This window comes from Fringilla coelebs, assembly GCF_963513975.1.
Source record: "Fringilla coelebs genome assembly, chromosome: 17".
NCBI classification, from domain to species: Eukaryota; Metazoa; Chordata; class Aves; order Passeriformes; family Fringillidae; genus Fringilla; species Fringilla coelebs.
The window spans coordinates 7,791,559-7,815,363 of NC_140043.1; the positions used below are offsets into that span (position 1 = coordinate 7,791,559).

The 23,805-nt window shown below is 43.7% G+C and overlaps 5 protein-coding genes across 9 annotated transcripts in view; 2 read left to right on the plus strand and 3 right to left on the minus strand.

Moving 5' to 3' along the window:
* The window catches only part of HIRA (histone cell cycle regulator), a 32,038-nt gene extending 31,203 nt beyond the window's left edge, over window positions 1-835 (minus strand). For both annotated transcript variants that reach the window (XM_084217272.1, XM_084217271.1), the window contains exon 1: window positions 642-835. In XM_084217272.1, the coding sequence (XP_084073398.1) occupies window positions 642-678 (37 nt within the window). In that variant the 5' untranslated portion in view covers window positions 679-835. The remainder of the gene's footprint in view (window positions 1-641) is intronic.
* A 280-nt stretch (window positions 836-1,115) lies between these two features.
* MRPL40 (mitochondrial ribosomal protein L40) lies at window positions 1,116-3,961 on the plus strand. The gene is made up of 4 exons (XM_084216945.1): window positions 1,116-1,200; window positions 1,772-1,855; window positions 2,860-3,015; window positions 3,377-3,961. Exons 1-4 carry the CDS (start codon window positions 1,151-1,153, stop codon window positions 3,684-3,686), a joined length of 600 nt encoding a protein of 199 aa, XP_084073071.1. The 5' UTR covers window positions 1,116-1,150; the 3' UTR covers window positions 3,687-3,961.
* Window positions 3,962-3,970: 9 nt separating this feature from the next.
* On the minus strand, window positions 3,971-5,616 carry LOC311160286 (synaptic plasticity regulator PANTS). Of its 3 annotated transcripts, none has more exons than XM_084216947.1 (4): window positions 5,554-5,616; window positions 5,280-5,447; window positions 4,568-4,659; window positions 3,971-4,303 (listed from the first exon to the last, which is right to left on the minus strand). In XM_084216947.1, the coding sequence occupies exons 1-4, from the start codon at window positions 5,578-5,580 to the stop codon at window positions 4,114-4,116; spliced, it is 477 nt and encodes a 158-aa protein (XP_084073073.1). In that variant the 5' UTR covers window positions 5,581-5,616; the 3' UTR covers window positions 3,971-4,113. The 3 variants fall into 3 exon arrangements, with proteins under 3 accessions (XP_084073073.1, XP_084073075.1, XP_084073074.1); XM_084216949.1 differs by having other exon boundaries at window positions 4,167-4,303; window positions 4,513-4,659; XM_084216948.1 differs by lacking the exon at window positions 3,971-4,303 and having other exon boundaries at window positions 4,419-4,659.
* A 181-nt stretch (window positions 5,617-5,797) lies between these two features.
* UFD1 (ubiquitin recognition factor in ER associated degradation 1) lies at window positions 5,798-11,898 on the minus strand. Of its 2 annotated transcripts, XM_084217324.1 has the most exons (12): window positions 11,794-11,898; window positions 11,534-11,666; window positions 10,783-10,815; window positions 10,274-10,395; window positions 9,871-10,001; window positions 9,410-9,482; window positions 8,840-8,908; window positions 8,243-8,308; window positions 7,915-7,962; window positions 7,466-7,554; window positions 7,024-7,105; window positions 5,798-6,613 (listed from the first exon to the last, which is right to left on the minus strand). In XM_084217324.1, exons 1-12 carry the CDS (start codon window positions 11,794-11,796, stop codon window positions 6,539-6,541), a joined length of 924 nt encoding a protein of 307 aa, XP_084073450.1. In that variant the 5' UTR covers window positions 11,797-11,898; the 3' UTR covers window positions 5,798-6,538. The 2 variants fall into 2 exon arrangements, with proteins under 2 accessions (XP_084073450.1, XP_084073451.1); XM_084217325.1 differs by lacking the exons at window positions 11,534-11,666; window positions 11,794-11,898 and adding an exon at window positions 11,357-11,463.
* Window positions 11,899-12,394: 496 nt separating this feature from the next.
* Window positions 12,395-23,090, plus strand: CDC45 (cell division cycle 45; the record flags this gene model as incomplete). The annotated part of the gene is made up of 18 exons (XM_084217227.1): window positions 12,395-12,445; window positions 13,680-13,739; window positions 14,037-14,129; window positions 14,572-14,709; window positions 15,295-15,441; window positions 16,369-16,424; window positions 16,999-17,047; window positions 17,645-17,706; window positions 18,092-18,142; window positions 19,051-19,170; window positions 19,524-19,655; window positions 20,036-20,134; window positions 20,384-20,545; window positions 20,771-20,909; window positions 21,286-21,369; window positions 21,832-21,950; window positions 22,383-22,459; window positions 23,026-23,090. The coding sequence occupies 18 exons, from the start codon at window positions 12,395-12,397 to the stop codon at window positions 23,088-23,090; spliced, it is 1,704 nt and encodes a 567-aa protein (XP_084073353.1).
* Between the last annotated feature and the right edge of the window lie 715 nt (window positions 23,091-23,805).

Sequence of the window (23,805 nt, forward strand, 5' to 3'; positions counted from 1 at the left end):
ATTTGAGAATTTTTAATACTGTACTTGTGTCAGTAATGTGGGAGCCGGGCGGTCAGTGCAGTGCACGGGGTACCGACTCATCCTGCCTAGACACTCACGCCGAGGCGACCGCGACCTCCGCACGGGCCGTACTCCATTCACACTCTCTCTCCGCACTTTCGCCAGCACGGAGTGGCCCCGGGCCCTGCCCGGCCGGCGGAATCAACTCAGCGTTCCCTCGGAGCCCGCAGCCGTCCCCGCGGAGCCCGGGCGCGGCTGTGCCCGGCTGTCCCCAGCGAACACGCCGTGCCGGGCGGGCCGGGTCCCCTCCAGCCCCCTCCCGGGGGACGAGCTGTCCCCGCGCCGCCCTCGGGAACCCGCCCGGCTCCAGAGACGGGCTCCGCTCCCGCTCCCGTCCGCCGGCACGGCGCGGGCGCGGACTTGTTGCTGCCGCTGCCCCCGCCCGCACCCGCCGTTCCCGGGGCGGCGGAGCTCCGGCGCCCGCGGCCGCCCGGGGAGCGCCCGGCAGCGGCCCGAGGCTCCGCCCGCCCCGCGCCCCCCGCGTGTGCCGCACGCCCGTTCCCCCGCCGCACCTGCCCGGCCGGCCCGCGGCACCTGCTGCCCGGCCGGCCCGCGGCACCTGCTGCCCGGCCGGCCCTCACCATTGTGGTTGACCCAGGTCGGCTTCAGCAGCTTCATTGTTCCCCGCCCGGGGCCCCCGCCGGCCTCCGCCCTCGGGACCCCAGGGCGGCTCCGCCCGGGCTGCCTCCGCGGCCGCGGCGCTCAGCGGCGGCCGGCCACCATGGGCCCGCGCCCGGCGCCGCAGTGCCCGCGCCCCCGGCCGGCCCGAGCCGCCTCAGCGCCGCTCCATGTCCCGGTGCCGCCGCCGCCCCGCCGCATCCCCCGCCCGGCGCCGCCGGCGATCCGGCACCGCCGGAACTCGGCGCCTGGCAACCGCCTAACCGGCCCGGCGGGAAACAGCGCCCCCGACCCCGCCGTTCCCCCGCCGGGCGCCGCCCGCCCTGCAGCGCGGACGAGCGCCCCCTGCCGGGCGGAGCGGGGCGGTGCCGGCGGGGCGGGAGCGTAGGGCGCCCGCCGGAACGTTTGTGCTCCGGAACGGGGGACGCGGGGTCGGAGCGCGGCCGGCGGCGGCGCGGCGCAGCGCGGGGCCATGTGGGCGGCGGCGGCGGCGGCGCGGGGGCTCCGCGGGGCCCGGCTCAGGTACGGCTGGGACCGCCCTCCGGGACCGGGCCTGCGGCTGCCCTGCCCCGGGACCGCGGGGAGGGAGCTCGGGAAGCGCCCCTTAGCCGCAGTGCCTGCCCAGCCCGTTCCCGCCCATTCCCGGGGCTGATCCCGGGCTGGGCCATGGAGAAGTCGGTACCTTGGCACCCGGGCCGGTTCGTCCTCCCGTGACAGCCGCCGAGATACGACAGTCGGCATCGCCCTCCTAATCTGAACGGCGGTGGTCTGACCTCTCCCACACCAGCTCCTCAGAGGGGTCATTGTCAGAGCTTAAAAATAAAACAGCTATAACCTATCCAAAAATTGTAGCTCTTTCACCCCTCGGTACCCTGTTGGGCTCACACCGACCAGTCCATATTTGGGATCAGTTTCCTAGCTCAAGAGTTTGAGGTCATCTCTAGGCAAACGCCGTGTCCTGCCATGAATGAAGTGGGCAAAGATTGTTCAAATCTCATCACTGTAAAATGTGAATAACAAACAGCTCTTGTGCAGAATCCAGGACACCAGAGTCAGTTCCTCATCAAGCCTTATGTTGCTTTTCCTCCTGCAGCTCCTGGCTGCCCCAGAGGGTCCCGCTCCAAGGGAGTCACTGGCAGAGCTCATTGCTGGGGTTCAGGACATCCCTCCCTGTGAGGTGAGTGCAGCTATCTTGGAGTTACACAGAAGTGTTCTCATCCATTGGGGGAACACAAATTTTCCCAAGTCCATATTTAACCTTTAACTGTACATGTTTAAGTTTCTATGTGGCAGAGCAGCTGGGGACTGTTGGCCTCTTGTGGAGAGTTCAGAGGTGATACAGTTACCACTTTGTGCTTGTGGGTAGCACAACCACAGCTGGAAATGTTGGGGTTTATGCAGTGCTCCAGAATTCCCTGCTGGGAACACCAGTGAAAGCCTGGCTGAACCAGAAATGCTTTGCTGTGAAGGCAGAGGCAGCCCATGTGTATTTCTGTGCCACATTTCAGTGTCTGTGTTTTGTTTTGATGCAGCTTGATTTAAAACACCCAGGTAGCTCTTAGGAGAGGGAGTGTTTCACACAGTAAATGCTGGTTCAGTCTGCCAGGCAGGAATGAGGGTCATTTGTGGAGTGTGCAATGATATCTTGGATCTGCATGAACACAATATCTACAGCCTGAACTTGGCTCCAAATGCAGAAATTTCAGAAGCATGTATAAAACCACTTGAAGTCTTCTTTAATGTGAAATAACAGGAGTATTTGTTCAAGGCCAGGATGGATAGGGCTTGGAGCAACCTGGTCTAGTGAAAGGTTTCCCTGCCCATGGCAGGGGGTTAGAACCACGTGAGGGTTAAGGTCTTTCCCAACATATAAGCCACTTGTATAATAAACCTGCTGTGCTGCACTCTGAGCCAGTTAAAACAACTCTAATTCAATTTTTTTGTGGAACTTCCTTGGGTCATTCTGATGTTCAGCACAAAATTGCTTTTCCCAGGCAGTTACAGTTCTCTCTGCAGAAAATCTCAGCAGACATGTCACTGGCTCCTGGAAATGACATTACTTGAATAAAGTAATGCCTGGAACTTGTGTCAGGGACAAATGAAACAATGGAAAAGAAAGTGAAAGTTGCTGGTGTTGAATTAAAAGACAAAATATATTTTCATTTATTATTTCCCTTGTAGAGCACAACCAAAGAAGAAAAAGAAAGTGGATGTGAAGAAAGAGCAAGCACAGAAGGAGCGTATGAAGAAAAAGCTTAAAAAATTGGAAAAAGCTGCCCCAGAACTGATTCCAATTGAGGATTTTATAACACCACTGAAGTACACAGAGAGCAACAGGTCAGTGGGTCTGCCTTTCACCATGCACCTGCACTCACAGTGAATTTCTTCTTCTGCACAACTGCAACACAGTGCCAGCATTGATACAAAACCTTACCCACCTCCATCAGGACAAAAACGTGGACAGGAAATATTATTTTGTTCTTGCTAAAAATAATGAAAAACAGTGCATTTCCTGTTAGAGTGACTGGAAGACCTCACAGACTGACTAAATTACTAGTGAATTCAGTGTGTTCTCTGTGTTTGGTGGGGGGGTTTTGCCTGGTGGTGGGATTCTTGGCTTTGGCATTTTGTTTTTCTGGCTTTGGCATTTGGAGTGAGGCTATTTCTCCATTACAGTGTTACCCCTTCTCTTCATCAGGGTGCGAAGTCTGCCCGATCTTTCCCCTGAAGAGTCTGAAAGAAGAGTTTTACTTTTGAAGAAGTGGTGTTTGTTTAAGCAGAAACAAGACGAGGCAGAAAAGAAAGCAATTCAAGCCCTTGTAGAATCTCAGCAGGAGGCACTGAAGGAGCTGCAGCTGGAATCCGAGGAGCTGTACCAGGCAGCAATCCTGAGAGATGAAGAGCTCTTCCCCTTCGAGAGGGAGGGACCCAGTTACACCCCTCCCCTTCCTGGCTACGATGCCCCCGAGGGGAAGTGCGTTGACATCACCAAGGTGTACACACAGTGACAGGGGAGCTGCCTGGAGGTGCTCAGCTGACTGAAGGAAGGAAGAATGGAGTAATAAATTTTCCTGCAGGTTACAACAATGCAGGATGTGACTGTAAAAACATAAATGAAGTATCTCTGTGTTTTAATGACAATCCAGGTAGTAACACACCTAGCAAAGCTACATGACCTTACAAAGTGGCAAAGCAAATTTTTTTATTTTCTTATATTGCCATGTAACTGTTGTAACTACATTTCTGTGGGTTTGCCCTAATAAAAACGAGATCTCTCTCTACATTCGTTTAAACCTTTATTTTTTAATAGTTCTGAATACTGCCACAATACACACCATCACTGGAGAGCAGTTCCACAAAGGGGCAGTTTCAGGGTGTGCAGCCCACATGTGAGAAGCTCTTCAACCACCACAACCCTGATTCTGGGAAATGTCTTTAAATGCCCAGTGTTTGGGATTGTCCTGGGCCAACAAGGAAGTGTCCCTGCTTGGTGTTTTTTCCCATTTGGCAGGCCTGGGGTGGGTACCTTGTTCCAGAAGTGCTCAAAGCCAGCTGGTAGGGCAAGAGGCCCTCAGAGCTAGAGCATGTATGCATTAATATGAAAGGTGCCTGCTGAAATGAAATCCTGCAATGTAAATCAACAGTAAAAGACCACAATCAAATTAAGCACCTCAAATCTCCCTTTAAAAATATTCAGTGTTTAAATAAAATTTCAGAATTTTTGAGTGAGTGCTAAAGTATTGTAGGGCAGAGTTACAGTTTAATAACTTCCAAGATGATGTGGAAGGAAAAAAAAAAAAAGCATAATTCTGAATTGTGTATTATGCTACTGACCAAACACAGAAAACAGTCTTGCTAATTTGATTTGTCGTGGTCAAGTGGTAGATACCAGTCAGGTGGTGGGCTCTTCCTGAGCTTCCACACTGGAGCATATTTCTGTTTTTCCATAACTCTAGCTCTTTCACTCTTGCACAAAGCTTCCTGAAATACAGGAAAAAAAATATTTCAATAATAGTGTTGGATGTTCAGTCATACAGAGCTGATTTCCTGCTGTGAACATCTGAGATAAAAGAAGAAATAAAAATTTATCATGCTTAAGCAGAAGTGCTAAATGTTATCTAAGTAAGCCAGAATACAAGTTTTTAACTAAATCATGTTTATATTTTGCCTCTGGCTCCTAAGTTAGGAAGGAAACTCGCCCAGCTGTGGAACGCTCCTCGCCAGAATCTGTCCTGGCCGGCGGGAGGGAGGAGCTGGGCTGGAGCCTGCGCTGCTGGGCTCGTGCGGTCCAGTGTCCGCGGGGCTGAGCCAGGGGCGTTTCTAGACACCCAGGAATGCCTTTTCCCTGTAACGTGGCGGATCTCCCTTTTAGGAAGGAAATGTCACAGTAACAGAAATCGAGAGCGTTTACAGGTGAAAAACGAAAATACTCCCTGGATCCTTCACTGGATTTTAAGACAACCCGACCCACCTCCGTGCCTGCTTTTCCAAACCCTCCCCACCCCCGCGGCTGGGGGGTTTCAGTCCCAGCAGCCCTGGCCTAGAGAGCCCCGGGCAGGCCGGGAGCAGGAGCAGGAGGGGGCCGGGGCCGGTACCGGTACCTGCGCGGCGGCGGCGCGGTCCCTCTCCCAGGCGCGGCAGGCCTCGTAGTCCTCCCGCCAGCGGCCGCACTCGGGCAGCTCCCCGTGCGCGTAGTAGTGGTGGAAGGCGTGGCGCAGCCCGCGGCAATGCTTCCACTCCCCCCAGTAATCCTCGCACGAGCGGGGCGGCTGCGGACGGACATGGCCGGGCTGAACCGAGTCCTGCCGGGCTGAAGTGAGCCCCGCCGCCCACCCGATCCCGACCCCGACGCCCCCCGGCCCCGCTCCCGCTCACCCGCCAGGAGCCGCCCGTGCCCGCCATGCTGCCGCCGCCAATGGCCACCGCGCTTACGGCGGCGCCCGCGGCCAATGGCGAGGGGCGGCACAGAGCGGCGCCGGGCCCGACAGCCAATGGCTGCGCCGCGGCCGCCACGGGAACAGCGCAGGCCGCGACGGCGGGGCGCTGCCCGGGGAGGCGCTGCGGCGCCCGGCAGCGCCCGGCCCTCGGTCTGCTCGAAATCACCACACAGGCACGCAGCTGGGAACGAGGAACTTTTACTCGGGCTCGCAGGAGAGCGCGGGGTTGCACCCGGGTACGCTCGCCGGCAGACGAGAGGGTGCACAGGAGACGCTCGCACCATTCCAAAGCCGCACCGGGCAGTGCAGCTGGGTCCCTCCTCTCCCTACACGTGCCAAGAGATTGCTACGCTACGTTATAGTATCTGAACTATTAAAAGGCATGTTATTAATTATAAATATAAAAAGCCATTACTTAGGGGGTTTGCTTAGAATGATTAAGAACCCAACACCTGAAGCTAAGCTCAAAGAGATTCCCTGCACTAAAATCCTAAACACCAAAGTCACCCTTTATTTGCACCACACCAAAAAGCTGATCTGAAATTGTGGCAAAACACATATAAAGGGAGGAAAATACCAAGCACAGAGCAACATGAGATCATCATCACTCAGGAGATGAGGGGAAGATGTAGTCTAAGAACTGTACCCTTAGTAAGGTAAAGCTTGTTAGTTTTGCTTCTCAGGTTTACCACAGATCTGCGTTCCCCTCTTTACAACACATAAAAAAAGCTTCTTCCAAATTCCCACAACTTCATTTTCAACTGAAAATCAAGACAGTCTGACAGCTCCAGCTCTAAACATGAAACCAAAACACCAATTAAGTGCTCCTGTGTTGCAAAACGATCTCTCAACTGCAATATTAAGATCCAAGATGCTGCAACTGTTATTTTATTTTCCCCCTAACTAGCTGAAGGTACCACAACTTAGGGCTTTCGTCCTTTCTTGCGCAGGGACTGGCCTTCTCCTGAAAAGGCAATAAACCGGCTTCCAGACTCATCCTGGGAAAAGAAAGAGGGAAAAAGAGTTTTACCTCTTGGCTCACTGCTTGTGTGTGATGAAAGCTGGACAATTGCTAACAAGAATATTCCATCAGAGCAGCCACTGACTGTAGACATTTGACATCCTTAATCTAGATAAAAATCACTTTCTTCCTGAAAATAAAATAGCAGCATTTTGGTGACCTTTCAGCCAATTGGCTTAATAAACTGGCACCAGGCCAATTTTTTCCATCAGTAACAAGGATCTCAGAGCTGCTTCATGTGCCTCAAACCATTCTAAACTACTGCCCCTTTTTAACAGAAGCATGCCGTAAAAAAAACAAGGGGAAAAAGAGAGGGATCACAAACTTGGATCTTAGTTCTAATGTTCTAATTCTGTGCAAAACTCAGGAGGATTCAACTTTATTTACCTCTTCCACTTTCTTGACCAGTGGACGTGAATTCCTAATGAATGTGATTCTACCAACCTTGAAGTCATAGTTGGGAATTCCTCTGGAAAAGAAGCATAAAAATATTATGTTTATATACTGTTGAATTTGACACAGAGAGACCTATTCTGTCTGTCAGTGTAATATCAACACTGACTGCACATTTTCATTTCTAAATAATTCCAGAGTTAAACCACTGAATTATTTTCTGAGGATTGCAGAAGTAAATAATCAAATACTGGAGTTGTTGTGGAAGGTTGGTCACAGGTATGTTTCCATTACCTGTTGATAAGAAAGACTATTTATTTTCTAAGGCAAACTCATGACAAGATTAGTTTGTTTATATTGCAGGAGCAGGGAAAAAACCAAACTCTGCTCAAACACTGATCCTGCACTGGTTTACAAGTGAATGATACAGACATACCTTCGGATGTCTCCTGGCTTAATTGGTGAGGGACTGGGCTCCACACCTTTCTTCTTGCCATCCAATCTGTTCCCAGATCCAGAGAACGCCTGTGGATACATAACCAGTTTTAAATGAACTCCTGGTGTTTGAAAGCACACTGCACAAGGATGTTACATCTGTAAAATCTTACAGCAATTTTTATTTAGTTATTTAATTCAGCATGCTTCTTTTTGGTACAAATAAGCTGATGAATTGTGGGTGTAGGGGTCTGTTTCAGTCTCCCATCTGCCCTTTGCAGAGAGCAAGTCATGCTGCTCCTGGCTGTGATCACACAAAACATTCACAGGCACTTGCTAGTCAAATAACAAGCATCTCTAAGAACAGGCACTAATATTTTGCAGTTGTTCAGCACAACTTTCCTTCACCATTTTACAACATTCAGAAACCAGCAGAAACAGGGCACTTACACGAAATCCTATATCACTCATATATCCACTGTGGTCTGTTTCCACATCCTGTGAGGGGAAAAAGAATATCATTTTGTTTCTGTTCTGACATGCACATGACCTGAAAACAGTTCCAAGTATTGCTGACCAAACAAAACTTCAGAACAATCACTTTCCCAAAACAATAGCTGGTAAGCACCAGTCTCCTAAGTAACACATGCAAAAGCTTCTGGTAAGTAAAATTTATCCCTCAGAACTTGTTTAAATAAAAAAATTATGTTGGCACTCCCCCCACAATCAATAGTGACTTCTAGGGGATGCATTTTAGAAGAACAAAAGTTTAACGTACAGCGGTCTCTTCATGTTGTGCACTTCTTTCTGGTTCTTTGTACCCCAAAGGAGCATCAAAATCCACCTAGTTACACAAGAAGCATGAAAGAACCAATGATTAATATTTGTCTTTAAATCATAAGCTTTATACTACTATTCCTCAAAACTCCATGAACAATTATCACTACATTTGATCTAAAAAGAACTAAGGTTTGGTTGTTAAAGATTTTAACTCAGAATGAAAAAAAAGACCAAGCTTCCTAGGAATTAACCTTAGCATGTAATGGAAACAGAGCAGGAAAACAGCTCCACATTATCACTGAAATGTGAGTCAAGACAAGGCTATTAAATAAAACTCAGATAAAACATGCCAGAGCTAAACATTAAATTCTAGGCTCTGCAGTCACCTGATGGTACATGAAGTGCCAATCAGGATCACAGATGGGGTTACAAAGGCACATGAGCACTCCCAAGTGAGTCATCTTCCCAACCCCATGGATTGCACCTTTCTTGCAGCATTGGCTGGGCTGGGTGTGCAGAGCTATCACTGCACAGGTGTCCCCTCCTCAGGGGAGGACACAGTTAGGGCAGACTTTCCCCATCAGCTTTAACTTACGTTCATATCACACTCTATGATGGACACAGCCTTGTCTGGTTTGGTCTCCATTACCCGAAGCTCATAGATCTGAAACAGTCACAGACATTGGAAGATTGCATTATGTGTAAGGAAAGCATATCTAAACCTTTCCCTCTAGACCTGAAGTAAGTACTCTTTAGGTTGAGTAAGTTCTCTTTAGGTTGAATAAGTTCTCTTTAGATACTGCAGGGTCTCTGTACAGAATTTCAAAGGTTTAACTTAGAAGCCAGAGAACCCATTACTGTACCTTGCTGCATTCTTACTTTAATCTGCATTTTTGAAAACAAATTCTGAATTTAGAATAAGCTCTTTCCTTTGACTTGTAAAACCTTCAACAGCACAAACATTTATTTTCTTTTGAGTCCAAAGAAACTTAAACAGCAGCTCAGAAAAAGACTTAGCTGACTCCTTTTTCCCTCCAATAGAAAGCCAACTGTATTTCACAGGTGGGATTACTTGTCCAAAACACTGCACAGCTCTGGGTTGATTGTTTTAGTACCAACATCCAACAACTGAACTTAGTCTACAATCCTCAACCCTCCACTGTACCTTTTCATTGTAGTTGATGGCAATCACATCCCCAGTAGTTAGACAGGCAAAGTTCCTCAATGCATTTTCCAGTCTTTGGAATATGTTAAGATGAAACATTTGTTTTCAGTAAAACATCAAAGCCTTAAAGTCACCATACTGTAGATCTCTAATCCTTAGTTTCTCAAATATGGTTTAAAAGTCATCAGTATACTGCAGATAGGATTTTAGGAAATGTTAGGATGTCTAAGTTCTTCAAAGGGAAATTCAAAACTCATTGGATTTTAAGACCACACTTTGCACCAACAGTTGACCACATCTCTGCACATCAGCTCCTCACCCCTTTTGTTTTCAGAAGGAGCAGCAGTGGCCATGTACTACTGAAAGTGTACGAGCCACACATGAAAAGCACACTCTGTTTCATCATTCCAATTTGGAAGAAATTTTTTCCCCCTTATTCCATAATTGAATAGGAAGGATACACAGCTTTGGGATTGGTGATGTCAAGAAAATCTGGACTTTGTGGCTGGAATTTTGAGTAAGTAGCAACTTGCAGATTCACACTCTCCACTTGCACCAGGCCTCCTTCTTCCAGCAGCAAATTCTGCATCATCTGCAAGAATGGAAACAAACACACAAAGCCCTGTCAATGTGTCTGATGTTTTCAAATCTCTCTCCCGTGTTTATCAGCTCTTGTGTATATTCAATTTCAGGAAGAACAGTCAGGTGCATGCTAAAAGCAGTCTGCTTTGCTGAAGGCTGCTGTAGGAACATGACCAGCAGAGACAGGCACTGTCAGGAAACACTCCACCTCCTTACTATTAAACTTGGCAACTTGCTAATCCCACTTTTCAGGTTCTGACAGTCCAGCATGAGGCAGCTCACCCAGTGTGGAAGGTAACAGATGCCCTCATCAGCCACAAACTCCAGCACTCCACAGTGAGTCATTCGGTCTGAGTTCTTGTTGGTCAGCTTGAACAGCATGGGGTAAGTAATATTAAGGCGGCCTAGTGAGAAAGGAGAAAAAAGTTTCATTTATTAAAAGCCCCTAGCACATTTCTGAAGCTTTCAGAAATCAAACATCACCAAGAGAATGGGCCAGACCATAGGAGAGGAGTGCCCTCACACCATTATTCCAGCTGCTCAAAACTAGAGAAAGCAGATACACAGATCCAGTGTGGCACTGCACTCAGAACTTCAAATGCTCAGGGAGCCCAATACTTCAGATGTCTGTACTTGAAAGCAGACAAGCCCCATGAAGTCTGACAGAAAAAATACCTTAATTTTTAAATTAATTATTCTCATTGTATCTATTTAATACTTAAATAGATAACTAAAATACACCTCTGTTCCTATTTCTAATGCTGTTATTCCAGAATAAAGTATTCACTTACTGAGTTGATCCAAAGCTGATGGTGGCATAATTACTGCAGAAATGAATAAGAATGTAAAATTAGGAAAAGTACATCTGTACAAGACTACATAACACAAAATTTTATTCTTCCTTTCTCTAAAAATCTCTTTTAAAAAAAGAGCAGATGCTAAAATCTGAAAATTCATATTTAGACAGTTCAGTCGAATCAGTCATGATATCCCTGCTATGCAGAGATTTCAGAATTAAAATCAGGGAAAAAATAAAAGAGAAGACAAGGTTTTACAATACTTTAATTAAAGAAAATTTTTCCCAAAAATAATTTTATTTGTTAGGGCTCACAGGTGCTCTTCAATCGATACCAACTCAAAACAACATAGCATTACTCTGACAACCTGAAAATTAAGTTGGTCAATCTATTTCTTTCTTTATATAAATTAAATTAAGTGCAACACGGTGGGGAGGAGAAACTCCTTAATCATAACCTTCTATGGCTCACACCAGATACAAAACTGTAACAAGAAACTTTATGGTTGAAGTCTCTCTCCTTCTAATATCCATAAACCCCGACTCACTTGGCAAACACTTTAAATTACCGAGTAACGCAAGGGAACATGACCCCTCCTCCTTCCTCAGAGCCCGACCCAGGCTGCTCAGCACTGTGCCACCGTGTTCTCAGTGTTCCCGCTGCCTCGGCCAAAAGCTGCAATGCTCGACACTATTGACAAACACTCTTCCAACAGTTTATTAGTCAAAATAAAACATGCACATACTCTTCCCGCCTTTCTCCACATCTGACCTGTCATTAGGTCCGGCAAGCATGGACACCGAGAAGCAGCGGTACTGGGTTGAAAAACGGTTCTGGAACACCCGGGGGATGGGGTGGTCAAACATATTAAAAGAGAACTGGAGAGGAAAAACAACACACAGAGAAGAACGCAATCATCAGTCTCTACAGCACACCAAGTGCCACGGCACCCACTGAGGGCTCCTGAAGTGTCGCCGCCGTGACGCGGCCCCTCCCCGGTCTCACCATGGCTGCGGCGGCGGCGGGCGCTCCCTCGGGGCGGCCGGGCCGGGCCGGGCCGGGCCAGCGCCGCTCGTTCGCCTCACGGGCTGGGCCGGGCCCCACCCACGGCCCCGCCCTTCCCAGCGTGCCGCGCGGCGCCGCCCGCCTGGGCGGCCATTGCGGGTGAGGGCGGAAGCCCGGCCCTCGCGCCCTCCGAGGCGGCCATCGCCGGGAGCCCCTTCTGCCCGCTCGGCTTCTCTTCGGCCTCCAGGTGTTGACGCGGCCCTGCCGCTCCTTCTCCGCGCTCCCTTTAGTGGCAAAGCAAGGAACTCGCCCTCAGCAAAGATGGCAAACTCGGCGACAATTCCCGGCAGGGTGCTTCCGGCCGAGGCCCTCTCGGGATTGGCCAGCCGCGCGTGTCGTCACCGCCTTTCTCCGCATCTCATTGGCGAAGCTCCGGAAGGGATTGGGCATCTCGCGCTGCACAGGCGGGGTGGGCGCATTCCTATTGGCCAGAACACCATTAGGCGTGGACCAATGAGATGCGGCGCTCGTTTGGCGCCCAGTTTGAGCGGGCGCGGCCTGCGGTGGCCGCCCGTTCCCGCCGCGCGCGCCCGTTCCCGCCATGTTCGTCTCCGACTGCCGCCGGGAGTTCTACGATCTGATCGTCACCCAGGTGCGGGCAGCGCGCCGTGACCGGGCCGGGGGGGCACCCCGAGCGCCCCGGCGGCGGCCGGAAACCTCCCCTAGGCCTCTCCCCGCTCTGGGCTGCCGCGGTTCCCGTCGCCTCACGGCGCAGGGTCGGCGCGCGGCGGCTGAGGCGAACCGGCTGAGGGGAACCGGCTGCGGTGCTGGCCCCGCTCCGGGGGCTGCGGGGCGGGGGCGGCGGCGGGGAGCACCGGCCAGGCGGCCGCGCTGAGGGCGGCGGGTCCGGTGGTCCCCCGGGTGGTAAAAATCCCTTTCCCGGGTGTTTTCCCGTTCCCTGCCCTTGGGAACCGGGACAAAGCAGCGTCAGCGCCGTGAGGTCTCGCCAGGGATTTCACTTACGGTTCGCCTCCTCGCGCAAAAGTGTTTTTGTGTGTTCTGGATCTCATGCTTAACCATGACATCTCTGAATTATTTATTTTAATATCTTTCTAACTGCTTTGGTGTTATTTGCCCAGACACTAAATACTGTTTTCTGTCATCTTTAGTATTTTTCCTGCAGTCTTATAGCATATCTGTTTGCTAATTGTATTTTTAACCCAGGGTTTGCTTAACTCCATTCACTGTGGTAAGGTTGTGAATCTTTTGTTGGTCTTTTGGCATTTCTACCGATGAAATCATATTATGGACTGTGCAAATGAAAGCATTTATCTTAATATCTCCAGCTGTGAGCAAAATCTCAAAACACCCTTTTCCCAAGACCTACAAGAACGCTCTCACAAAACAAACAAAAACAGAACCAGCCAACCTGTCCCTTCCCCCCCAAAAAAATACCAGCCAACTTTGATTTAGGTAAAAGAATTTATTTCTTGAGTTGCCTTGCTCTTGCTTTTGCTACAGATTTTTTTTAGTTAAAATTGCAGATCTCTGTTGAAAATGAAGGCCATTCTAAACATAATGAAAATAATTGCAGGGCTTGACTAGGTGTGAAACTTCAAAAGTATGTGAGGTTCAGAGAAGTGTGTGTAATTACGTGTCCCTAACGGAGCTGACATATTTTAGGTATGTGGAGTTGCTTGGTTTTGATATTGACAGGTATCCAAACTGGTTAATTTTGGTTGCAGTGTCCATTCACAAGCAATCTTGTTTTATACTTATGATGATGTCTATCTGAATTTCTGGTGGCTCAGTGTTCTATGCATTTCATGTACCAGCACGCTCTATTTGGCACCTATATTAATGCTATTATTTTGTTATTTTTACAGCGTGTTCTTCTTCTTGTTGCTTCAGATGTTGATGCATTATGTGCTTGTAAAATACTCCAAGTAAGTCTTGGTTCATTGTCACTTCAGGCTGACAGTATGAGAAAATATGTGTGCCCTGGGATCCTGTACATGGGTGTGAACTGGGGAGAGGGGGAAGCTTTAATCTGCTTTTGTAACCTTTGCTTCCATGAGTTATGGCACTGAAAACTGGTGATTCAGTCTCAGAGCTCACACAGATTTGTCATTTGGGATGCCTTTATTGTGAGGGCTTGTATGGAACCGAGTCAGAGCCTGGTGTAGCACTGCAGGAGAGGCTGTTTCCCCTCCCCTCTGCTCACAGCTGTTGCTTCCTTGCAGGCTTTGTTTCAGTGTGACCATGTGCAATACACACTCGTACCAGTGGCTGGGTGGCAAGAGCTTGAAACTGCCTTTCTGGAGCATAAAGATCAGGTGAAAAGTACTGGAAAATTTTTAAGCTGTAGCTCATCTTTTGTAAAGATAAACTGCTCCCCTTCCCCAACTGAAAGTGTCAACATTCAGCTCATTATTATTAGTGGTTTCTTAAAACTGTGGTTACAATTTAACACACCAGTAATAAACTTGTCAAGTTTTTTACATCATCTCCAACAAATGTGCTATAATGTTGATAGAGTCAAATGAAGTTTGCACAAATTATGAAATATAGAGGTGCTGGTATTAAATGTCCAACATCCCTGAGTTGTGTGCTTTGCCTTAAAAAAAAATTTCTGCCTCAGAGACATCAAATATCAGAAAGCAAACACAAGTATTGGCAATGAGTGCTCTGTAAGTTTTGTAAATGAACTTTCAGTTTTCCATGTTTCCTGGCAATTTAACTAATGAGCTGCTTCTTTTTTTCTGCTTTTGATTGCAGTTCAAATACTTTGTTCTTATTAACTGTGGTGCCAATGTAGACCTCCTGGAAATCTTGCAGCCTGAAGAAGACACTTTTTTTTTTGTATGTGACAGCCACAGACCAATCAATGTAGTGAATGTTTACAATGACACACAGGTAAAAGCTTTTCCTTCACAGAAACCTCCTCACAGTGTGGTAGTGAGCAGTGTAGTGCTTTTCTGTGTTTGCAAAACTGGTTAGAACATTAGCTTGTATGTCAGAAAGCAGCATTAATAAATAAATATTTGCAGTAGTCATGTACATGACGAGAAAAAATTCTTTTTCCAGTAGTGAAATGTCTAAAGTTAGCAATGTGGCAGTTGTCAGTAGTAAGCACCTGTTAATCTTGCTGCTATAAATCAAACTGCCATAAATCAGAGGATAAACATCCCTCCAGAATGTGACATGTATTATTTCTCATCATCTAGCAGCATCTAGAATTTAAAATACTAAGCACAAATTATTGTATTTTAACAAGCATTAAAGTGATAATGTTTTCAATAATGCTCTGACAAAGGAATATGAATTTTTGCTCTTATTATTTTCTATAAACCAGTATGGTATTTGTATTAAAAAACAATATTTTGGTATGCCAGGAATTAATACAGTCTAAATGAATTTTTAAGTTTCTTTTCTAAGTAAGAGTGCATTTTGCTCACTAAATAAGATCCTTACTCTAAACCACAGTTTTCTCCTTGCTAGATTAAGCTGTTAGTCAAGCAGGAGGATGACCTTGATGTTCCTGCTTACGATGACATCTTCAGAGATGAGGAGGAGGAGGAGGAAGAGGACTCAGAGAATGAAAGTGATGGCTCAGAGCCCCTAGAGAAGCGCAGACGTTTTGAGGAGGTTTGTTTCACTGCTGTGTTCTGAAAGGAAGAAAAAGAACACTGCTATTACATGTATTTGACATCACAACAATATTTGAGTTTAAAAATTGTCTTCCTTTAGGTCACAAATCCAAGTGCAAGATTAAAAAATAGTCTAAAATAACAGGTAGTTTAATAAACAAAATATTTATCTGAACTACAGAGAAATATTTTCTCCAAAAAAAAAAAACATGTTTGAACTTACTTATGCATAATTCTTTGTATAATCAGTGAACTGGAAGGATCCATCTCCTTATATGTGCTGTGGGCTTGGCAGTCTAGCAGCAGAACTTGTTTAGATATTAACTCCTTTTACAAAAAAAGTGTTTGAGAAGATACAAGCTCAGAAATAATTTAGCAATGCATTTTACCTGTGCTTGTAGCAGTAAACTAACAAAAGTATATTAAGTGTACACATAAAATTTAATTTGCCATGTTTGCCATGTTACTTGTAGCATATTTTCTATTTATATTACATAAGCAAACAAAGTCATGAGACCAGCAGCATTAAGGGACAACTAAATATGAAGACATCCTTAGATTTAATTTATATTTCATTTCATCTTTGTTATCTTCCCATTAACATTGTACTTTTTTCTTCCTGGTAATTTAAAAAGTGCACTGTCTTAGCCAAAGAAGCAATCCAATTCAAAAGAAAATTACAAATACACAAAATAAGTATTTCACAAAGATCTTATGTGTGCTCCTTGGAAATATTTTTTATACTACTTTTCTCATTAGATGTTGTTAATAGCTTTTTCTTTTTTTTTTTTTAGGAAAATAAATATGTTTAATGAAAATTTAAATTACTTTTTTTAAATTAAAGTTTAATAATTGAAGTATCTAGATGCTAATCTATTAGAATATTTTTTTCTAGCTTTTTAACATTCTGGAAATTAATTTACAGGAGGTAATAGAGAGGACAATGAAAAGGAGACAAAGGCGAGAATGGGAAGCACGCAGGTGTGTAAATGGGGTTTTCTTATGTTGCTTCTTTTTCTTTCATTCTTTGATTAAAATTGTGTTAAGAATACAAACACAAGATAATAAGCTGTGATTTGCAAGATGTTTTAGTTATAATTTTGTTTAGAAAGTATATAAAGATAAATTGTTTAAATGGAGGAAATTGTAAATAGTAATTTAAAATTTTAGTACCAGTAGGTGCATTGGCTCACTTCAAACAGCTGTAATGTTCTTTTTTTGTCTGCTTTGGGCTGAAATTTGTCCTTCTGTTTTCTACTTTTACATTCCCACTGTAGTCAGTAAGAATGAACAGGAACAAATCAGATAAAATGGGATTTGAGGAATAGTGATGTAATTATTTTTCCTTTTTGCTTTATGAGTACATTTCAGTGTGGCTTCCACATTGTTACTAAAGTCTAATTGCCTTGCAGATAAACAATTTCGAGCCCACATTTAATATTTTTAATTGCTAAAATGAAATTTAAATATTAATCACCATTTCTGGCTTATTTTTTAATTGGCTCCAATGACCTATTCACCACTTACTCAAATCTGCTTTTTTTGCCCATTTTAGACGAGAAATTCTTTTTGATTATGAACAATATGAATACCATGGGACCTCAGTAAGTATAAACTCTGTTTGCCATAAAACTTTAAGGTGACAGTGTAAAGATAATTGGACAATATCAAATGTTATAATTATCTATTATAATTATATAATTGCCTAATAATACTATCCAATATAAGAATATTATTACATCTTGCATTTTTGTATATATATGATGCAGTCTATATATATATATTAAAAAAGAAGTTTAAATTAGTTTAATGTTTTATAGTGTTCTTTTTAGATCTTTGCATGGGTATCTATCTATTTACAAAATATTGTCACAAAAAGACTTTTGCATGTAGGGAGGTTTCAGAGTGTCAGGATATTCCAAACACAGCTCATAGGGCATCAAACTGTTCTTTCTGTCATTTGGCCTTTCTGATTATTTATATTTAATTGTTTGCTTTATGTATAATGCAGGTTTACAGAGCTCTCTAGAATATTTTTCTTTCTACTTAATATCTTAGGAAGAAGCTGGCAGATTGTCAGACTGCAGGGTGATTTCCAGGGCTTTAGTAACATGTGCTAGGACTTGGCAGATTGAGCTGTTCTATTTGTTTAGTGAACTGTGTCTTGTGTTCATTTGTCTTTTTGCTTCTCCCTCTTGTAGTCTGCAATGGTGATGTTTGATCTGGCATGGATAATGTCTAAAGACTTGAATGACATGTTGTGGTAGGTTTCCATCATCATTTTTTGTAGAGATTAGAAGCTTAAACCTGCCACAAAGGCAGGAAAGATTTCCCAAAATTTTTTAGTTTCACTATGAGATTCCAGTTTCTTTTGGGAGTGGATGCTTGTCTTCTACCAGAGGATGCATCTGTGTAAATTAATTAAAAGCAGCAGCAGATTTTGCATGGAAAAAGGGAGAATGGTACTGTATGTGTATGCCTGCAAAAGAGGGAATAGTAGTACATAACTTTGTTATTAACTTCTCTGTACTGCTGGTAAGAAATGTTTCTGATTTGTTCATGCTCAGAGGGTTATATATGATATACTCTACTGGAATACTTGTTGGTTTAACCTTTTTTTCTATTTCTTTTTTTCCAAAAAAATTTAGGTGGGCTATTGTTGGCCTAACAGATCAATGGGTCCAAGATAAAATCACTCAGTAAGAAAGTTTTTTTTTTCCTAAGTTTATTCTTTTATTTTTGGTCTTTCATATTTATTTGTCTATCTTATTAAATTTTAATTTTGGGAGTAGCTAGCAGCAATTAGTAGAGATCAGGAAACATAAGGGTATCATAATATCAGATATAAGTAAGTAACAGTGATATTAAATATATTAATGCCTGAATGGGATCTGTTGCCTTCCAAAGATAGGAATGTATTTATTTTAAAAATTATTTTTTATTATTTAGAATTTTTAAGCTAACTTTGTTTTTCACCAAATTATAAATCAATCACTTATGATCTGGGAGGAAATTGTGTTTAATGGTTGTTTGCCTGAGCATGAACTTGATACAGCTTTATTAAAGGAAGAAACTTTCGTATGTTCTGTATCCTCCAGGTTCCTTTAGTTTTAAATAACAAGTTTCAGATATTTTTTCCTCTTTTTTTATTTTCTACTATATATTATCAGAATTTTAATAGTACATTTAATTCTGGGGTTATATTTTTATTTATACCTGGACATTTTAAAATAGATAAGTGTAATAGTATGTTACACTTATCTTGTAATATGTTTCAAGATATTCCTGATTTCTTTGGTCAGTCTGCTGTTTGGTTTTGTCGTATTATTTTGTTTTGTTTTGGGTTTTTTGTAGGGTTTTGGTTGTGGTTTTTTGGTTGGTTTTTTTTTGTTTGTTTGTTTGGTTTTTTTTTTTTTTTTTTTGGTTGGGGTTTTTGTTTTATTTTAATTGCCTGGGTAAAAAAATGAATATTGAAAAAACATTACTTAACGAGTTGGGAGGGTTTACGTTTTCCTGCTGCAGACTTCAGGAAACATTTTTATTTTCTTGTAATCAAGAACAAAAATTCCCGGGCAGAAGGTGAAGTGACCAACTTGTTTGTGTTCAGGATGAAGTACGTGACTGACATTGGGGTCCTGCAGCGCCACGTGTCCCGCCACAACCACCGCAACCAGGATGAGGAGAATTCCCTGTCCATTGACTGCATGAGAATTGCATTTGAGTATGAGTATCCTTAAAGAAGCTCTGGCCTCAACCCCTCTGGAGTTTTTACCTAGGGAAAAAAAAAATGCCAGCACCATCTCTGCTGAGAATGGAAATAAAATAAAGGGAAATCCAAATGTTTTGTTGTGGATGAATCCCTGCTTCAGCTGCTCGTGGGGCTTCAGTTCAGCTTAACCTTTCAGAACTGGTTACAAGTCACCATTGCTCCTCTTGGGTTACATCACCTGAGCTTCTCGCTGCATTTTATGCAGCACAGACATGCAATGTGTAAGGGCAGTTGAATCCTTTCCTGCCTGTGGAGTTTGTAGGGTCAGAGGATATTTGTGTTTGCAATTATTTGCCATAACTCCTGCTCAGCCTGCGCCTGGCACTGTACCAGCACTGGTCTCTCTATGAAAGTCTCTGTAACACCTGCTACACCTCTGCCAGCCTCAAGCTTTGGTCTGTGCAAGGGCAGAAGAGGCTCCAGGAGTTTTTGGCTGACATGGGGTGAGTTATAAAAATTTGGATCATTTTTTTCAATGACTTACAGGAAAATATTCAGAATATAGCTTGCAAGTACTCAAGCTGTCAGCTTTTAAATATGATTGTGAGGCTCTGAATAGGTGGCAGTGTCTCTGAGTTACACAACTTGTGTATTGGTTTACAAGAAACACTTGCTGTATGCTTTTATGGAATGGCAGCTCAGTAAAGTAACCTCTGCTTCCTTGTATTCATTTTTCAATGACTGAAAAAACGAATGTATGCAAGTTTAGTCAGACTTAACTTTGTTAAATCATCTAATAATTTTAAAAGTCCTCTGAGTAAAAGGCAAAATACTTGTTTCTTCTGGCATACCTGTCAATGAATTTTTTTCCTTCTGTTCTTAGTTTACCCTTGAAGCAAGTGAAACAGAAGTTTAATTCCATGGACATGTCTTTGAAAGAAAATCTTCGGGAGATGATTGAAGAATCTGCAAACAAATTTGGGTAAATTGTTTTAAATACAAATGTTTTATCTGAAAATGCTTTCCAATTAAGTTCAAATATTTTTGTATGAAGGTGATCTAATATGCTGTTTTTAAAAATATGATTCTTAGATTGACAAAGTAACACTGGATTTGTTGCAAATGTTAGTATAAGGTTTTTCTTCATGTACTTAAGATTAACAAACTGGGGAGACAGCTGGTCACTGTTGATAATGTTAATAAGTTTTCCTGTGTCTATTTCATTTTGCAGAATGAAAGATTTGCGAGTTCAGACTTTCAGCATTCACTTTGGCTTTAAGAACAAGTTCTCAGCAAGTGACATAGTTTATGCAACAACTTCTCTCATGGAGAACACAGAGAAAGAGGGCCCTGAAACAACTAATTTCATTAAGGCTTTGGACAGTCTCTCCAGGTACTGAAAATATGCCTCTTCAGTATTTTGCAATTTTATTTAGGCAAATGTATTGGGATTATGGATCTAAAATATCAATTATTGCTTCATAAGCTATTGAAGAAAAAAATCAAAATATTGAAGAAAATATCAAAATATCCCAAAATATCAAAATTTTGATATAATTTTTGTGTGAAAAACTTGATTGTACTAAGGAAGTGTCTATTTTTATTTATTTTGTTGCAGGGGTAACCTGGACAAGCTGCACCAAGGACTAGACCTAGCCAAAAAGCAGCTACGTGCCATTCAGCAGACAGTAGCCAGCTGTATTTGCACCAACCTTGTCATTTCCCAGGGGCCATTTCTCTATTGCTCCCTCATGGAGGTCAGAATTGTGTGCTGGGCTCTCATTTGACTCTTCTTTTTGACTGTATCATCTTTGAATAACAGTTTCCTTAAGGGCTTGGTACAGCAAGAATTACTCTGTAAGAAAGAACCTATTTCTCTGAACTGTGCTGTCCTCTGATGGGTCAATATTGACATTGCTCTGAACTTCCCAAAGGCAGAATCGGCCCTCAGAAAGGGGAGAGGGCTTTGTTGCAAAGCTGGGTGAGCTCAGCTTCCTGTATTGTGATGGTTTTTGTTAGTGTCCTTTGAGCCACACACAGCTTCTAGACTTGTTAGCAGATAATAAAACTAAGTAAGAGTAAGAATCATCATGGGATCTTGGGTTGTAATTGAAATAATTCTTCTTTTCCTAGGGCACACCAGATGTGAAACTCTTCTCCAAACCAGTGTCTCTATGCCTGCTTAGTAAATACTTACTGAAATCATTTGTTTGCTCTGTAAGTAAACCAAAAGCATTTGACTCACAAACTTCTGGCTGGTGTAGTACTTATTCTTCTGTCAGATACTTTCAGTTTATTATTAAATTATTAAAAGCATTATAGGAAACTATTAATAATGTTTTTCTGCTGATTTTAGCATATTTGTGAATGCTGCTCCAGGGAAGATACCTATTTGGAGACTTTACAGCATTGAGTTTTCATTACCAATATAATAAAAATCTAAACATTTGTGTAATTTTGTAAGTTTTGGGGGAGTACATCCCTGAAATTTCTATTAGTCCTTAAAGAGACTTTTACTGTAAGGAGCAAGTGAATTAAGATATCCCATAAAGAAATCACTTTCTGTTGAACTGCAGAATATCTGTATCCTTAGGTGGCTATTTGTAATGCTATCTCACATGAGGAGCTGATATTAAATTGCTTTCTGACCTTGTGTAACAAAGAGGCTTTGACTTCCAGACAAAAAACAAGCGCTGCAAGCTGCTGCCCCTGGTCATGGCTGCACCCATGGATGTTGAACAGGGAACTGTGATCATGGTGGGGATTCCTCCAGAGACAGAAAGCTCAGACAAAAAGAAGTAAGCAAAGTATTTACAAGTTCTAAAGCTGTCTCTGAAGCAAATATATATTTCCTGTAGTATTTAACACTGATTATGTTGGCTTGAATGGTATCCTTCTCAAAAACACATCTTCTGAATATAGTGTGCAAGAGGTACTTTTGAGAGAGGATGCAGATCTTCAAGCAGGATCTTGCAATCCTTGTAAGGTTTTTCTTTTCCTTCCTTCTTAAAAGAGGGAAATAGTTTACTATATGGCCCATGACTTCATTTCTAAAAGCTTCCAATGTAAAAATTTTTGCAAGTGAATAAGTGAGGTGTCTGTTAAATACACGGCACCTGTAAAAACATCTGGAAGCCATTTCCACCTCTCAGCCAGGAAAAATTCCTTGCTTCAACCTCAGTAAACATCCTTTCCCGTGACACTCATCCCTTTTTCTGCTCCTGCCTCAGCTTTTTTGGAAGAGCCTTCGAGAAGGCTGCGGAGAGCACCAGCTCCCGGACGCTGCACAACCACTTCCAGATGTCCAGTGAGTAGCGGGGCCCGCAGGGGGCGGTGCTGGCACAGCCCGCGGGAGGCTCGGCGGCGCTCGGAGCTGCCTCCCGCTGCACAGAGCACAGAGCTGCCTGCCCGGCTCTCTGGCACTGTGTGCGTGTCAGTTCTGCATGCACTGAGCTTTGCACGTGTGCTCTTCACTTTCCAGTCCAAGATGTTGTCTGTGAGGCTTTAAATTTAGCAGCGTGGAATTGATGGGACTCTTTAGCAGTGAAATCAGCCTATCTTGCACATGCTGAAAAAAGAGACAGGCTTTTAAACAATATCTATCAGTGCATGTTGAACATTCACAGAAATATTCGTAGATATAAGAAGTGCCTGCTCTGTTGTGGAGTGAGCACCTACAAATTAGTTTGCTAATATTCAAACACAAAATAAACAATGTCCTTTGCATTTTGGCCAAATAGTTTCCCTTTCTTAAAGATGGGTAAGAATATAAATTGGTATACTCAGGCTTATTGTTCTTCAATAGAAGATACCTAGTATATCTTCTGGTCTGTCAGTTATTTGCATACTGTAATAAAATATTTCATATTTTAGTAATTGAATTGAAAACAGAAGATCGGAGCAAATTTCTGGATGCACTCATTTCTCTCTTGTCTTAAAGGTAAGACGCTGTAAGGATTGCTTTAAAGATTATTATAAATCAAGTAATTTGCTACGCTCTGTAGAATATTTTTTAAAAATGTGGCAAATTTTAATGAAAATTTAAATTGAAGCTAAGAGTTTCTTACAAAGACAACTGTTTTCCTTTGGAGGAGGAGGCAGACAATGTGAAAGCCAATTTTTTTCATCCTTAAGAGATTTATTTAAGTTTCATCATCCCTGAGCTTCTCTGTCATTGTTCCTAACTTTTTGTGGCTTTTTAACTTATGGTGGAGAAGGCGCATCAGTTTGTGTTGTGAGAGAAATATTAGCTAATTGTAGCTGATCCTCTGTTACTGACATCTAATTCTGATGGCTTGTTTGAGCTCAGGATGGAATTTTGGCAACACCAGTGCCTCTGGCTTTGATGTTAATGCAGAATTTGTGTTTTTCTTTCCCAGTGTTAGGGTTGTAGCCTAGGTTGGTGTGTAGTTTCTACCTGGAACAGAGATGGGGATGTAAGAATTTATTTGTAGTTGTCAAGTAGCTGCACACTAGTCCAAAGCTTCTTGTTAGACAGCAGAGGCATGCATGGCTCACAGGATCTCTACATCCATTTGTTCCTTTCTTTGCCCTCTGACTACTGACTGTTTTGTCTTCTGCTCTTGTTATGCAGTGGTGCCTTTTGGCTCCTTGTGCTGGAAGCTGAGGATGAGACCCTCTGAAATGATTTTG